General features: G+C 46.5%; 1 protein-coding gene across 2 annotated transcripts in view; it reads right to left on the bottom strand.

The window, feature by feature from the left end:
- The window catches only part of eif2ak4 (eukaryotic translation initiation factor 2 alpha kinase 4), a 236,481-nt gene that overhangs the window by 69,237 nt on the left and 149,394 nt on the right, over positions 1–17,850 (bottom strand). For both annotated transcript variants that reach the window (XM_038782980.1, XM_038782988.1), the window contains 3 exons: positions 12,937–13,012; positions 7,241–7,362; positions 6,646–6,695 (listed from right to left, as the gene is read on the bottom strand). In XM_038782980.1, the coding sequence (XP_038638908.1) occupies positions 6,646–6,695; positions 7,241–7,362; positions 12,937–13,012 (248 nt within the window). The remainder of the gene's footprint in view (positions 1–6,645; positions 6,696–7,240; positions 7,363–12,936; positions 13,013–17,850) is intronic.

The following is a 17,850-nucleotide window of genomic DNA, read 5'->3' as shown; positions in this document are numbered from 1 at the left end:
GTTAGAAAGGGGATGTTTGAGCAGAGTCGGGGAGAGAGCTCGCGCTGCCGAACTTCAGTAACTATTATTGGGCGACATGATCAGTAAGTGGGTGGTAGGGGGAGGGTCGGCATGGGAGCGTATGTAGGCGGCCTCATGTAAGGGCACCAGTTTGGGGGTGTTGATAACGGCGCCTCTGCCATTCACGCCAGCATGGTACACCACCAGCCCGGTGGTGGTGGCTGCCCTGAGAGTCTGGGGGCAATGGAGGAGGCATGTGGGAGAGGAGGGAGCATCGGTTTGGTCTCCAATCTGCAATAATCACCGGTTTGCCCCGGGAATGGTGGACGGGGGGGGGGGTTTCGGAGATGGCAGAGGGCAGGAATTGAGAGGATGGGGGATATGTTTATAGAAGGGAGCTTTCCTAGCTTGAGGGAGCTGGAGGAGAAATTTGGATTGGCATGGGGAAATGAATTCAGGTACCTGCACGTGTGAGACTTCCTACGTAGGCAGGTCTCAACCTTCCCGCTCCTACCACCAAGGGGGATACAGGATAGGGTAGTTTCCAGAGTGTGGGTGGGAGAAGGGAAGGTCTCTGGCATCTATAAGGAGCTCATGGAGTCAGAGGACACGCAGACTGAGGAGCTGAAGCGCAAGTGGGAAGAGGAATTAGGAGAGATAGAGGATGATCTCTGGGCGGATGCGTTGAGTAGAGTCAACGCGTCCACAACATTTGCCAGGCTCAACCTGATACAGTTTAAGGTCGTTCACTGGGCTCACATGACAGTGGCTCGGATGAGCAGGTTCTTTGGTGTAGAAGATAGCTGTGCAAGGTGTGCAAACCATGTCCACATGTTTTGGACATGTCCAAAGCTTAAGGGATTCTAGCAGTGGTTTGCAGACGGCGTGTCCCCGGTGTTAAAACAAGGGTGGCACCAAGTCCGGAGGTGGCGATTTTCGGGGTGTCAGAAGATCCAGGAATCCAGGAGGAGCAAGAGGCAGACATTCTGGCCTTTGCTTCCCTGGTAGCCCGGAGACAGATACTATTAGCTTGGAGGGACTCAAAGGCCCCAAAGTTGGAGACCTGGCTATCTGACATGGCGAGCTTTCTCTGTTTGGAGAAAATCAAGTTCGCCTTGAGGGGGTCACTGTTAGGGTTCGCCCGGAGATGGCAACCATTCGTCGACTTCTTTGCAGAGGGGGAGGGGAGGGTTAGTTTAGCTTAGAGAAGGGGGTTAATAAAGGTGGAACCTGTAAGGGAGGAAGCAGGCTGTTTGCACTATGTTTATAGATTCATGTATATCGTTTATTTTGTCGTTGTTGTAAAACCAAAAATACCTCAATAAAATGTTTTATTTTAAAAAATAAAATAAAAAGGCTATGGTATACGTGCCTTTATTAGCCGAGGCATAGAAGCTAAGAGCAGGGAGGTTATGCCGGAACTGTGTAAGACGTTGGTTAGGCCACAGCTAGAGAATTGTGTGCAGCTCTGGAATCTACATTGTAGGAGGGATGTAATAACACTTGAAAGGGTGCAGAGGAAATTTACCAGGATGTTGCCTGGGCTGAAGAGTTTTAGTTATGAAGAGAGATTGGATAGATTTGGATTGTTTTCCTTGGAGCAGAGGAGACTGAGGGAGGACATGATTGCAATGTACAAAGTTGCGTCGCACTGGCTGGAGGTTAGACTTAGCTCAAGGCAGGAGCAAAGGCCAGGATGGAGGTTAGACACAGGGCGTCTAGCGACAAGGGGCTCTGAGAAGGTCGGAGATCAGAGACTAAGTGGAGTTGAATCAGAATGGGGAGGTACTGGCTGCCATATTTTGGGAGGCATTGAAGACGGTGGTTCGGGGGGGGGGGGGGGGGGGGGAAGAGAGTTATCTCGTTCAAGGTGCTCAGAGATAGGAGATGGGGGGACGAGTATGGACGGTCGTTGGACGAGATAGTCGAGGTGGACAAAAAAATATTCAAATGCCTCCATCAAGGAGCAATTGGTGGAGAGAAAGCGGTTACTGGGCAGTTTGACAGGCTGATGATGGGGAAGGCAGTGGGGCAGCGATGATGGCGAGGGGAGTGCAGTATGAAAATCGAGAGTAGGAGAGCTGTATGCTAGCCCACCAGCTACGGAGGCAGGCCACATCCTGGAAAATTCCGAGGGTACGGACAGGAAAGGGGGAGGTAGTGTTGGAGCCGGGGAACAGTAATGAGGCATTCAGGGAGTGTTATGATAAGTTATATAGGGCCGAACCGGGGGCTGAGGAAGTGGATATAGGGCATTTTTGGAATGATAGGTACACAGGATTTTGTACATGGCTGCAGAGTTTTGGATTAAAACAGAAAATATTGGACAATCTCAGCTGGTCTGACAGCATCTGTGGAGAGAAAAGGGAGCTAACATTTAGAGTCTGGCTGACTCTTTGTCCAAGCTCGAAAATTGGAAATGGGGTCAAATTTATACTGCAGTGGGGGCAAGGGGGGCTGGTTGGGGGTCAGCGATAGGTGGAGATAGACAAAGATGTCGAGAACAGAGATAAAAGGAATGTAAATGAGGTGATTAAGGCTAAGAAGGATTCTGATAGTGGCACATAAAGAGATTAGAATGTGTGAATGGCAGAAGAAAGGTGAACAATGTGTAAATGGCAAATAGGAACAGCTGGCCCAAGTGGAGTGTGTGTGTGTGGGGGGGTGGGGGGGGGGGGGGGCAATGGTTGATCTGGTTCAATCTCAGAAGTGGTCGTTAAGAGGGATGAATTCAACAGCAAGGGAGCAGAATTTGTGACATGCATTGCAAAAAAAGTGCTTCAACATTCCAATATTTAATTGATCTAAATTTTTGATAATCCAGTACTGATATCAGACTTGTAATCTGACAATTTAGAGACACTGGAGACGTCATGAGAGGTGGTATTGAAGTATAGTTGGGTGTCATCAGCAATGAACGGCTGTGTTTTTGAATTTTTTCACCAAGGCAGCGTGGAAAACTGGAGTTAACAACGGAGGAATGGAAAGAGAAGCCATTGATGACAATTCTATGCCTATAATTAGCCCAATAAGAATGGTACAATCTCACTCAGCTGGACAGCAGAGGCCACTGGTGGAGAATGGTGTGATCAACTGCGTCAAAGGCTACATAAAAGTCAAGAAGGATAAGGTCAGAAAGTCTGCCTTTGCCATAATATCAAAGTAACAAATGATATCCTATGTTAAGAGCTGTTTCAGTATTGTGGCAGGTGCAGAAGCCTGTTTCAAAGGATTCAAACAGAGTTACAAGAAGATGGGGACAAATTTGGGAAGTGACAGCACGTTCAAGAACTTTGGAGTGAAAAACGAGGTTGGAGATCTGGCATTTACCAGGACAGAGCCACCAAGAGTTGGCTTTTTGTGGAAAGGGGTGATGAAGGAAAGAGGACAGTAAGAAGTCTTATAACACCAGGTTAAAGTCCAACAGGTTTGTTTCAAACACGAGCTTTCGGAGCGCAGCTCCTTCCTCAGGTGAATGGCGAGGTATGTTCCAGAAACATTTATATAGACAAAGTCAGAGATGCTGGACAATGCTTGGAATGCGAGCATTTGCAGGTAATCAAATCATTACAGATCCAGGGAGAGGGATAATCACAGGTTAAAGAGGTGTGAATTGTCTCAAGCCAGAACAGTTGGTGGGATTTTGCAAGTCCAGGCCAGGTGGTGGGGGGTGGATGTAATGCGACATGAATCCAAGATCCCTGTTGAGGCAAAGAAGGAAAGAGGGACAGAGACTGAAGAGAGAACATTGTTAATAATGTTATCTTGCATCAAAGCCAGGAAGGAAAGTTGTGCAGTCAAAATTTTAGTGGGAATAAGAATCAAGAGGACATCAGCGCTGGATTTCTTGTACCGGTTGAGCTCAGAGAGAGTATGTGGGGAGATGGAAGAGGGGGCTTAGTGGGCTGGGGGTAAGTAGATAAGTGGCAGAAGCAGCTGATCTCAGTCTTGCTGGCAAAGAAATCCACACATTCCTCGCAACTGCTTTTAGTGGTGAGAGCAGAGGTACCCAGGAAAAAAGGTTTTAAAACAAAATTGAGGGTCACCACTTGGTGTGTTAATATTAAACATGTGTAAAGCTCCTTCTAACTTTCCCCATCCTTTCCTCCCAGTTAAGATACAGAATGGATTAGCGACAAAATAAAGTTCTATTCTGCTACATATTAGATACAGAACAATATTCCATCAAACACACCCAGCTCAAGGTGTAGCCACCTGGGGTGACCACTGCCCAAACACAAAATGGAAGATTGCAAGGAATGCAGGGAAAATTGGACAGGTTGTAAAAAGCAAGCAGCTTGCAGAGTGCTTGTATATTTGGACTGCTGCAGAAACCAGTTTGGCTGTTGCTGAAACCAGACAACGCTATGAAAAGAAACAGTTAGCATATTAATGAGGCGATACCGGGCGATCCCCAGGCACAAAAGACACAAGTTAACACTAATCGATACAGTGAATGGAAGGCCAGACTTTTCGGCGCCAAAGAATCCCAAAACAATAAGTCCCAAGAACCGCCCCAGTGATCGAGCAACTGCCCCGCTATTGGGGAATTCGAATCAATCGATTGGGAAGAGACCCAATCGATTACAAGAGTATAGAGGGTCCGCCCAGGTGGGCGCAAGACCCTGAGAGGAGTATAAAACACAGACCCCGACCCCAGCTCACTCTCTCTGCCACTCTCCTTGACCAGCTAGCCCTCCCAGCAGAACACCGTTGCAGCAGAAGAACCTTGTGCAGGAGAGGTCTGGACAGAAGCCGCCAGCAAGTAAGTCACAATGCACGCTACGGGAATAGAAACTCCTGACCCCTTTAGACCATAACCACTGGAAGCCTGCGGACCCTGGACAAAGCTAGAAGCCGTTGTTCCCTGATCCAGCAGTCCCCTTATCCAGATAAGTATTTGGCCTAGTAGTGGTAGGATTAGCTTAGTCTTATAGTTTATATGCATGATTAGTAGATTACTGTAATATAATAAACGTGTCTTGTTTGAACTTACTAATTGGTGTATGGTTTTATTGCTTTGAACTTGACCTTGAAACTTGTGGCGGTATCTTAATGATACCTGGCGACTCCAAGGCTAAGTAACGAAACAGAGCCAAATTGAGTGTTCAGCACACTCACCCAGAACAAGCAACAAAGGACAGGATAGTTAGAAATAAGGATTTCTCATGACGCTCCCTTGGTCAGATTCAGCACATGTTTGATGCTTTATCCCATAATTTTGCCTTACTTCAATCTCAGACCAACATCATAGAATTTACAGTTCAGAAGGAGGCAATTCGACCCATCAAGTCTGCACCGGTCCTAGGAAAGAGCATCCTAGTTAAGCCCATACTTCCACCCTAACCCTGTGAGCCAGTTACCCCACCTAAACTTTTTGGACACCCAAGGGCAATTTAGCATGGCCAATCTACGTAACCTGCACATCTTTGGATTGCGGGAGGAAACCAGAGCACCCGGAGGAAACCCACACAGACACGGGGAGAACGTGCTGACTCCGCACAGACAGTGACCCAAGCCAGGAATCGAGCCTGACATATTTTAGCTGTGAAGCAACTGTGCCTCCTGGAACATTGTTCTGCTTTAAGAGATACAGCTTTCATGTGGCCTCCAAGATTCCCAATTTAATGTCACTTTCTGCCAAACTGAGCTATAGCAGTGTTTTGTTATGTCTATTAAGTAGCAGGCTGAATGAAATCATGTGGACAGCCCAAACTCATTTTCACCATATCCTTAAAGCAAGAGAACACTTCCATCCCATCAATCCAGGGATTTATTCAAACTCTGATCCAAAGGAGCTATCCTGCCATGAAACTAAAATCATCTCCATTACAGGTTCTTATTTTTGTTGATCTACACAGCATCTAGATTCCTGTTGTGGCCGAGTGAGCTGGATCGAGACTTTGGTTGATCCTCTACGAGACAGGGTAATAGCATCTTCAATTTACCTAATGCCCTCTCTTCCTTCACTAGACCTCTTGGTGAGACAAATAGCAGGCACATATCCTATTGGTTCACTGCATTATGGATTTGATACATGGTTCACTTCTCACTCAGATATGAATGACATCTGCCCTGCATCAGATGTAATCCAACCCACCAGTTAGCGAGAGAAAAGCCAATTCGCCAAAAGTAGACACTTGACAAATTCATCATCGGGTGCTATCCCAGCACTGGAATTCAGTCCACAGCCCGGTGTTTACGTAGATCCGATCCAACAAGATACTTTGATTGTTTTCTCCCTATTCGTCTAAAGACACACTCCCCCCTGCCCTAGCCCACGCCCTCTGGCATCGCACCCCACCCAATGAAACTCCCTGTATCACCGGACACACTCACTAAATGACAATATATTCCAGAAGATCATTTAACTATTTAACTCGTCACAACTCAGCCTCATCCTATCTCCACTTGACCTGCTCACATAGGCACTTTCAAGCATGGATGACTGGATAGTGATCAGCAGCACAAACACTGGTTGGTTTCGCCTCTCCTTAATTTAATGGGACATAGGCAAAGTAAGCCACCAAGACCAAGGTCGTCAACCCAGCACAAACTGTGAAACTAACTTGGCCTTCACACCGCAGGGGGACAATGCCTTCACCAACTGTGCCACTAGAGCAGCCAGTGACTGTATCTGCTCACCTTTTTAAACTGGTGATGTTGCTTCTTGCTACAAACCTTGCAAATGGCACCTACAGAAAAGGATGAAAAAAAGAGATGTATACACAACACTGACTTGACTTTGGGATAGCTAAATTTCAGAATTTAAAAGTAAATAACTATTAATTTTTTTAAAAAGTCTTTTTGAAAGTGAATCGTTTGAAAAACATCTGGTGCATAAAAACAAAATAATTTAAAGAACGGCTCTGGAAAGCATTCATTAATACAATTTCAATTCAGGACTGAATTTCTGCTGTTTAGCAGCCTCATCCAAATCCAATTATTATTTTTTTTAAATTTAGAGTATCCAATTTTTTTTCAATTAAGCAGCAATTTAGCGTGACCAATCCACCTACCCTGCACATCTTTGGGTTGTGGGGGCAAAACCCATGGAAACACGGGCAGAATGTGCAAGCTCTACATGGACAGTGATCCAGAGCCGGGATCGAACATGGGACCTCGGAGCCGTGAGACAGCATTGCTAACCACTGCGCCACCATACTGCCCTTATCCAAATCCAATTATAAGACATACATGCAGGGTGACCTATACTGTCAATGCATATTACACAACTTACCCGGAGGTCATGGGGCAGCATGACCAGCATGCCACTATGGTCCATAAAATAGGTTCCTTCACTACCCTCATACAACTTCTTGTTCTTTGGCATAAATAGTGGAGTGTGCAACCAAGTGGCACCTGTAAAAGATCAACAACATCAGCTTTAAAGCAGAGCTTTGTACCTCCAACCAGTGGCAAAATTATCTGAAACCTGGGGATGGATTTTTCAGTACATTAGAATGTTATGTCAAGGGCGGCACGGTGGCACAGTGGTTAGCACTGCTGCCTCACAAAGCCAAGGACCCGGGTTCGATCCCGGCCCCAGGTCACTGTCCATGTGGAGTTTGCACATTCTCCCCATGTCTGCGTGGGTCTCACCCCCTCCAAACAAAGTAGTGCAGGATGGGTGGATTAGTCACGCTAAATTGTCCCTCAACTGGGGGGGGGGGGAAAATTAAACTTAAAGAATAAAGAATGTTAGTAATAGGGGTTGGGTAATGAAACAAATATACCAGCAGTCGGATAATGAGGTACATTTGAATATTGTTCCCAGGGGTTGGCTAATTCACTATATGGAATCGTAAATTGTACAACACAAAGGGAGGCCATTTTCAGCTCATCCTGTTTTTGCCAATTCTTTGGAAGAGCTATCCAATTAATCCCTATCCCCTGCTCTTTCTCCATACTCTATCAACCCTTTCCCTTCACATATTCATTCAATATATCTTAATGAATTATTGTTTATACAACAATATATCTTAATGATTCAGATGATGAAACATTATGGAGGGTATGCTGTGGGGAGGATGCAGATATCCTTCAGTATGATTTGGACAAGTTGAGTGAGTGGGCAAAACGAATGGCAGATGCAGTATAATCTGGAAAAATGTGAGGTTATCGACTTTGATAGCGGAAACAGGAAGGCAGACTATTAACTGAATGACCATGAATTGAAATGAAAATCGCTTATTGTCACAAGTAGGTTTCAAACGAAGTTACTGTGAAAAGCCCCTAGTCGCCACATTCCGGCGCCTGTTCGGGGAGGCTGTTACGGGAATCGAACCGTGCTGCTGGCCTGCCTTGGTCTGCTTTCAAAGCCAGCAATTTAGCCCTGTGCTAAACAGGAAAGGGGAATGTGCTGTGCGACCTGGGTGTCCTTGTACACCAGTCACTGAAGGTAAGCATGCAGGTAAAGAAGGCAAATGGTATGCTGGCCTTCATTGCAAGAGGATTCGAGTACACAAGCAGGGATGTTTTGCTGAAATTATGATGAGCCTACACCAGGAGTATTGCGTGCAGTTTTGGTCTCCTTATTTGAGGAAGGATGTTCTTGCTATAGAGGGAGTGCAGAGAAGGTTTACCAGACTGATTCTTGGGATGGCACGATGGATATATGAGGAGAGATTGAGTCGGTTAGGATTGTATTCACTGCAGTTCAGAACAATGAGGAATGATGATGTGCAGGTTAGATGGACATGTGGTTAGGTGGAGATGTGCAGGTTAGGTGGATTGGCCATGATAAATTCCCCTTCGTGTCCAAAAAGATTAGGTGGGGTTACTGGGTTACGGGGATAGGGTGGAGCCGTGGGCTTAAGTGGGGTGCTCTTTCCAAGGGCCGGTGCAGACGTGATGGCTGAATGGCCTCCTTCTGCACTGTAAATTCTATGATTCTATGAATTCTCTTGGTAAGCTCAGCACTGCATTTGCCTCCACCACACATTCAGCCAGTGAATTCCAAGTCACAACAACTCGCTGCTTAATTAAAAAGGGGTTTCCCCCATGTTGTCTTTAGTTCATTTTGCCATCCAATTTACATCTGTGCTTTCTGGTTACTGACTTCTGCAACTGGAAACAGTTTCTCTTCAATCACTCTGTCAAACAATTCATGATTTTGAATACAACTATCAAATATCCTCAACCTTTTCTGCTCTAAGGAAAACAAGTCCATCTTCTCCAGCCTCGCCGCATATAAATGAAATCATTCATCCTTGATATCATTCTAATTAATCTCTTCTAAACTCACTCTGAAGCTTTGATATTGTCTCTGAAGCGTGGTGCCAGAATTGAACACAATGGACAAGATTCTCTGGCCTCCCTGCAGCATGTTTCTCGGCAGCGGGAGGTGACCGGCCATTGGCTAACGGCAGGATCTTCTGGTCCGGGAAACCCATGGCAGGGATGCGCCGTCAGTGGGACCAGAAGGTCCTGCAGCATGAACAGCTGAAAGATCTTGCTCAATATACTAACTGAGGACTAAGAAGAGTGGAGTCAAATTAAATTTGATTCAATCTTACCCTTCTTCATTATTTGCAAGTTTGTTCTTGTTTATGAATGGAAAAGATGTCTCCTAAACTCTATTGATCACCTTTTGAAATATTGCCAATGCAGCTACCTTTTCTCCTTCCACCTTCACAGATTTTGTCTTGTTCAATTAAATTATATTTTTCCAATCTATTACTCAAGTCTTTGCTTTATTTATGCTCGTCTCAATTATTATTTGAAACATCAATACGTTGTGCTCGCTTTTGCCTAGATATTCCCTGACAATTGCTTCTCTCATTTTCTCTGCTTCACCTCCATTATTACATTGGATTTTTGGCAGATGAACAGGCCATTGGTTCCACCAGTCCATGCTGATGTTTATGTTCCACTTGAGCCTCCTCCCATATTCCCTAATCTAAAACTACCATCATAGATCTGTATTCCTTTGCCTAGCTTCCTCTAAAATGCATCTATGGTCCTTGTGGTAGCAAGTTCCACATTCTCACCGTTCTCTGGGTGAAGAGGTTTCATCTGAATTCTCCATTGGATTTCTTGACTACTATCTTATGCCAATGGTCTCTAGTTATGCTCTGCAAGAGGAAACATCCTCTCTACACTCAATCTATCAAAACCTTTTATAATTTTAAAGCAGAGGTTCCAAACAGTGGGTTGCAACCCCATTTCACATTTGGGGTCACGAGCTGCCCCTCATCCGAGCAGCAATAGCGATTGTGGAGAGAAATGAGCCGGTCTGGAGGCTCTGGTGTGAAAGCTCTGGATCTACTGTGTCAATTCCACCAAACAGATGGTGAGCCCAAAGTACTCTTTTAACTTCTAGTGGCATGTTCAAGGTGACCCAGGATGTTTGCATGCACACTTGGCACAGCTAGGGGCTGCAAATGTAATTCAATCACTGATTGAGTGTGGGGGAAAAACAGGCGGTCAAGAGGCTGAGCCAGAAAGATGAATTGCGCTTCAAACTTTGTTTCTACACCTGCTTGCGGTGTGCAGGTTCCTTACCCCAGGATAGCAACTTTGCTTCACAGCTACCAGCAACCAGGCTAAAAGAGAAGATGAGAGGAGCTGAGTTGAGTGAGTGAGAGGGGAGATGGGGGTTGGGAAGGTGGGTGGGGAGATGTGCACACGTGTTTGTACTGACAGTAACTGATTAGAAAGTGTCTGCGGGGGTGGGGTGTGGGAGAGGTGCTTCACTGAATTTTATATCATAGAATCAACAATGAAGGAGGAAACCATCCGGCCCATCGAGTCAGCACAGGCCCTGGGGAAGAACACGCTACTTAAGCCCACGTCTCTACCCAATGCTCGTAACCCCACCTAACTTTTGGAATACTAAGGGGCAATTTAGCATGACCAATTCACCTAACTTGCACATCATCAGGCAATATGAAGAACTTTGGTGAAACCCACATGAATTTCAGAAAATAACATTTTTACAAAGTGCCTTTTTTTGTAAAATATTTTTATTCTCCATTTTCACATTTTCTCCAGAATTTACACCCCACCCACAAGCAGTAAATGGTAACAAATACAAAGTCAATTTCCTTATCAACAACAACGATCCCAACCTCCCACCACCCCAAGCAACCACCCACCTCACAATATAAGCATCAAATAGAACAAACCCTGCCACGGTACAAAGGAGAAATAAAAGAGAAAGGAATTAGGAATCGCCTATGGTCACCATTAACCTATAGAGTCCCTCCCACCACCCCCCCCCCCTCCCCCTAACATTCAATGCCATCCAATCCCCGAAAGAGTACCGTAGATGCCACCTCTGCATTGAAAGCACCCCCCCCTCCCCGTCTCTTTCCCCCTTGCCCAGCTCCAGGGAAACCAAGAAATCCCCTTCAGCACACAAACCCCGCATACACACCCAAGCTCCAAAGAACCATCGTTGCAAGTGAAAGTTCCCTCTCTTCCCTTGTCCATGTATATACAACGTTGGCTCATTTAACACTTACACCTGCCGCAGTGAAAAAATACAGCTACATGAGGCTACATCTGTGAATGACCACTTCTCAATTCAGCCACAGTCCTTCTGCCCTCGAAAACTCCTCGGCTGCTTCCGCCATCCCAAAATAAAAGTCCTTGGATTTGTAGGTCACCCTCAACTTAGCTGGGTATATTATGCCGCACCGCACCTTACTGATGTACAGCGCCTTCTTCACCCGGCTGAAGGCAGCCTGCCTCCTCGCCATCTCCACCGTAAAGTCCTGATGTATGCGTATATCAGCTTTGCCCAGCACAGGACCTTCCCCTTCACACTGTACCTGCGAAAACAGAGTCACTACTCTTGGCAGCTCACTCTCCTTTGGTACAGGCCTCCACGACCGATGAGCCCGATCCAGTTCATATCGGAGGGATCATCACCGTCCCCCAATAGCTTCGCCAACGTCGTGGCAAAATACTCAGTCGGCCTCGGGCCTTCCACTCCTTCGGGAAGACCCACAATCCTCAGATTCTGTCGCCTGGATCTGTTTTCCAACTCGTCCATTTTGGCTCGCAGACCCTCGATGATCTCTATCACCTTCCACATCTCCTTCCCCATCGAGGCAAGTTGATCGCTGTGCTGTAACAATGTCTCTTCCACTTCTTTCAGCGCCTCTCCTTACTCCCGTACCTCCGCCACTGTGTTCAATACCGCCGCCCTCACCGGGGCAATTGCCTCCTCCACCAGCACTTTCAATACCGCCCCCATCTCTGTCCTCATCGCCTCCATGTGTTTTGTGAACTGCCTTTCGCGTTCCGCGGCCATCACCTTAGTCATTTCTTCAGCCGTGGGCAATGCGGCCTCCCCTGGTGCCCCAGCCTCCATTTTTCTTGCCGTCCCCTCGGTGACCTTTCCACTCCCCAATGGACTTTCAGCTGCTTTTTTCATGGCCGTTTTTTTTATTTATTTTTTTATTTGTTCTCGACATCTTCCTTCACTGTGCCTTCTCCCTGCTTTTGCCGCCTCCGTTACCCCTGGGACCGGGCGTTAGACCCCAAAAATGCCGTTCCCGAGCAGGAGCCCTCCGATGTGCGGCTGCCTCCCGGCCGCCGTCACCGGAAGTCCTTTACAAAATGCTTTAAACACAGATTTCATTATTATATATTAATCTATAGTACATAAACTTTATTAATTATAAGCTGAATGTTAATATGTTGCTTTATTACTCTTTTGGTTTTGATTTCTGGGATCACAATAATTTTTTCGTTAAAATGAGCATCATAGCCACTGTATAGCCACTGTAGCATCATCCTTGTAAATCTTCTCTGCATTTTCTAAACGCTTTTCATTGTATAGCGACCAGAAATGTATGCAATACTCTGAACAGAGCTCTGAACATTGTACCAACTCATTACAGCTACAGAAAAGGCAACAGAAAACAAGCGGCATAGATCACTAGGCCGAGCCAGCAGATGAGTCCGGCAATGTATTATACTCACCATGCCTTTTGAATACCCGGCATACAGTCTCATACACAAAGTGCCGCAGCATGGCGTGGTGTGTTGAAAAATTGCCCTGAAGAAAAAAACATTCAACGAACTTTTTTTTTAAAAAGAGGTGCACAAATTGCAAGTATAAAAGCAACTTCCTGCAGATGCTGGAATCTGAAACAAAAAGAGAAAATATTGAACAATCTCAGCAGATCTGAGAGCATCGGTGGAGAGTGAACTGAGCTAATGTTTCGAGTCTAGATGGCTTTGTCAAAGAGTCATCCAGACTCGAAACATTAGCTCACTTCTCTCTCCACAGATGCTGTCAAACCTGCTGCGATAGTCCAGTATTTGCTCTTTTTGTTGCACAAATTACAATCTGACTGCACTTGGTATGGCCACTTCAGAACTGCTATAGCAAATACTCCGGCAGAAAAATAGATAAACCCGGCAAAATATAGCTTCTGACATCCGGTCAGTGTTTCTACTTACTGCCAGCAGCTGGCCTAAATATCAGTACAACAGATATTAGTAAACATCTCATCGCATTGCTTATCGTTTAAAAGCAGGATACGATAATTTACACATTTTTACCATGTAGAGTAGACACAGGGGTTAAGTTCCAGTTTTATTATTTTTTTAAAAATCTGCAGCAGAAAAACATTTATTTTAATTAACTGGATTCTACTTCGCTGGCAGAAAGAAGGGGTGATGTGGAGATGCCGGCGTTGGACTGGGGTGAGCACAGTAAGAAGTCTTACAACACCAGGTTAAAGTCCAACAGGTTTGTTTCAAACACGAGCTTTCGGAGCACTGCTCACCTGAGGAAGGAGCAGTGCGCCGAAAGCTAGTAGAGTTTTATTTAAAATAGGTGACTGAGATCCAGGAGCCGGACCCACTAGCTTTATACTTTACATAATAGTATAGGACCAGGAAAGGCAGGTGGATGCTGCCATATTGTTAATAAAGGAAGACGTTAGGTAGACGAGGTTAAGGTTTGCCATTAAACGCAGGGTCACACAAGATTTTGAAAAGGGCAAGAAAATTATAGCTAGTCAAGAAACTAATATGTTTGTATTGATGCTGTTTCCACATAGACGGTACATAATAAGTCGTTTGCTAGCTTACCAACGGGAATGACAGTTTTAGCAGGTGGGGTGAGGCAGTTGTGCCACTGTAGGAGCCCAAAGGCAGATTTTGGGAATTCCATACGTAAGAGCCCTTCTTGTTGATTCCCTTATTTTCCATTTCTTTATTTTTGCTGTTAACATGGATGTTTAATGGACATGAACCTTTAAATCGAGCAAGGGAAGTGAGGAATTCAAAAGTTACAAAAAAAAAGAGATTACTGTGCTTGATTTCAGACAATAGAACTTAGACTTTTTAGCACCGTGATCGGTGGGACTTGCTTCAAATGGTTGGCTGGTAGCCAATGAATTGGCTAAAAGGCATAATTCTGCCCGGTAACAGGCTGTGATTGGATCCCGCCTGAGTGGGATGATTTTCAGAGACCCAGGGAAGTACTGTTGGAGTCTTGGATGCTCAGTGGAAAGCAGCTGCACTCAGAATCTGCATGAATATACAGTGAAAACCTCAAACTGAAAGCCTAGATTGAAGAAACATCCATCCAAAACAAAGACTCTATTTATTTTCATTATTTTTACACCCCTCTTCTCCCCTCTGTGTTTATCTGTCTTATGCATGTGGATAAAATAGTTAACCTGTTGCATTTGCTGCATATTAAATTATAACTATTAATAAACTGAACTGTGTTTAAAGTTACAAACCTGGCGACTGCAGCTATTGGACAGCCAAGGGCCAGAAGACTATGGGTGTTTTTCTAAAATGTATTTAGTAATTTCAATTGTGTTGCAACTCTGGGTCAAATGGGGCTGGAATTGACTGTGCACCATCCCAGGAGGTTGTAACACACATCTCTACCTCCCTGTCCCACCCCCGCCATTTTGAACTGTAGCTGTTGTGGTTTTCAGAGAATGCAAATTCCCAATGATAAATTACCAGCGAGATCGATCAGGAAACAGCACAATGAAGTCATTCGGAGCCTTTCAGCCACCATGCGGAGCCGGATGTGATGGGTGAATTGCGAGTGAGGCCCAAATCAGGCATCACTGGGCAGCACGGTAGCGCATGTGGCTAGCAGTGTGGCTTCACAGCAGCATGGTCTCAGGTTTGATTCCCCACTGGGTCACTGTGCAGAGTCTGCATGTTCTCCCCGTGTCTGCGTGGGTTTCCTCCGGGTGTTCTGGTTTCCTCCCACAGTCCAAAGACGTGCAGGTTAGGTGGATTGGCCGTGCTAAATTGCCCTTGGTGTCCAGAAACGTTAGGAGGGGTTATTGGGTTACAGGGATAGTGTGGAAGTGAGGGCATGGTGGGTCGTTGTAGACTCGATGGGCCGAATGGCCTCCTTCTGCACTGTATGTTGTATGTATCACGCCGATCGCAAGTCACTCAACCCGCAGCATCCGCGCGATCTGGATCATGCCCTCGTTGAGCGTGATGCAAATAATGGTATTTAAATAAATATTCCGCTGGCAAAAGGGGGGGCACGGAAAAGGGGGGGAAGAGCACGGAAAAGGGGGGGAAGAGCACGGAAAGGGGGGGAAGAGCACGGAAAAGGGGGGAGAGCACGGAAAAGGGGGGCACAAAAAAGGGGGGACAAAAAAGGGGGGACAAAAAAGGGGACGGCACTAAAAAGGGGACGGCACTAAAAAGGGACGGCACTAAAAAGGGACGGCACTAAAAAGGGACGCAACAAAAAGGGACGCAACAAAAAGGGACGCAACAAAAAGGGACGCAACAAAAAGGGACGCAACAAAAAAGGACGCAACAAAAAGGGACGCAACAAAAAAGGGACGCAACAAAAAGGGACGCAACAAAATGGGCGGCACAAAAAGGGACGGCATGAAAAGGGACGGCCAAAAAGGGACGACACGAAAGGCGGGTCAAAAAGGTATGGCAAGAGAAGGGACAGGGAAAAAAGCGGGGCCAAAAGGGGGGGGGGGGGCAAAAGGAGGGGGGCACCAAAATGGGGGGGCACCAAAAAGGGGGGCACCAAAAAGGGGGGGCACCAAAAAGGGGGGGGGGCAAAAGGGGGGGGCAAAAAGGGAGGGGGGCAAAAGGGGGGGCAAAAAGGGAGGGGGGCAAAAAGGGGGAGGGGGAGGAGGGCAAAAAGGGGAGGGGGAGGGGGGCAAAAAGGGGGAGGGGCAAAAAAGGGGGGGAAGTGGGAGCAAAAAGGAGATTTAAAGGGGGGGGCAACAAAAAAGGGGGCAACAAAAAGGGGGGCAACAAAAAGGGGGGGCAACAAAAAAGGGGGGGCAACAAAAAAGGGGGGCAACAAAAAGGGGGGAGGAAGGGGGGAAGCAAAAGGGGGTCCAAAAAGGGGGTCCAAAAAGGGGGGGGGCAAAAAGGGTGGAGGCAAAAAGGGTGGGGGCAAAAAGGGGGGCAGCAAAAGGGGGGGGAAAGGGGGCAGCCAAAGGGGGTCCCAAAAAGGGGGAGGGGGAGAAAGGGGGGGGCAGCCAAAGGGGGGGGCCCAAAAAGGGGGGGGAGAAAGGGGGGGGCAAAAAGGGGGTGCAGAAGGGGGGGAGAAAGGGGGGGACAAAAAGGGGGGGCAAAAAGGGTGGGGGCAAAAAGGGGGCAGCAAAAGGGGGGGAAAGTGGGCAGCCAAAGGGGGGGAGAAAGGGGGTGCAAAAGGGGGGAGAAAGGGGGGCAAAAAGGGGGGGGCAAAAAGGGGGCCCCTCAGTGACACCATATCGAGGAGTCCTCATTTGGCGAGGGAGGGGGAGTAATGCCCATGTGTACAAGGGGCTGGCATTCCCATGGGTGGGGGATATTCTGGACCCTCAAGCTCACTTGAAGATTGGAGCACCCTTTCAAAATGGCAGCCCAATTTCTGAGGAGCTGGTCTGTGTCTTGTTATGCTCTTGGCATTGCATAAGCTGCATCGCTGATGTTCACTCTGACAAAGGAAGGTTCAGACGTGGAGATAACTTCAACACGTTTATTAAACTATTTACAACTCTCCTACTCGGATTCGCCTCTACTGTTAATTCTTCTATAGCTACTCACACTGACGAACCAGTCTGCTACAATCCACGTGGAGGGTGTGATGTTGAATCAACCCTGTGTCTATACTCACTTAGTGTCTCCACTGAAAAGAGGAAGATCATGTGTGCTGTGTCCTTTATATATGGGTTGGTGTAATGCCCCCCTGTGGTAGTGTCACCTCTGTGTGTATCATGAATGCCCATTGCTCGTGTCCTATCTTACTGACCTATTGGTTGAATGTCTGTGTGTCATGTCTCTGGTGCTCCCTCTAGTGTCTAGCTAGTCTACGTGTACTTACATTAACCCCATGTGTATTTACAGTGATGCATATCACCACAGTCTGGCCAGCGAATACACTGCTGAAAAGAAATTCCAAGTGTGGGCTAGACCGGGGAGAAACTCCCCAAAGCCCCCCAAAAAACAAAGTGGGATAAATCGAGATCTGGATCTCACCTAAAAAGCCGTCGGGAAACACCATTCCAAACCGGCCCAAAATAACACTTTGAAATTTCTTGGCCGCATCGTACCCAGTACCTTGTGTTACTGCATAAAATTCAAAAGGATAGCAGCTGATGAGAAATCAGGGTTTTTGTTTTGCTGTTGGCAGGTCCTGGGCAGACTTCTAATGCTGAATTGCATGACTTATACTTACTTTGTTGTTGTAGTTTACTTCTCAATATTAGAGGAGGAGCATACACACATACGAGAAAAGACGTTGGTCGTAAATGCATCACAAGATGCCTCTCAGAGAGCAAAAGATAATTGTCTATTTTGTTTTGTTCTTCACAGTATCTACTGACTTCAGAAACTGCCGCGAAACTCTTGGCCACATTGGTACATTTTTAAATACTGTTCTAC

This window comes from Scyliorhinus canicula, chromosome 2 (assembly GCF_902713615.1).
Source record: "Scyliorhinus canicula chromosome 2, sScyCan1.1, whole genome shotgun sequence".
NCBI classification, from domain to species: Eukaryota; Metazoa; Chordata; class Chondrichthyes; order Carcharhiniformes; family Scyliorhinidae; genus Scyliorhinus; species Scyliorhinus canicula.
This window is presented reverse-complemented; position numbering and strand designations above follow the sequence as displayed.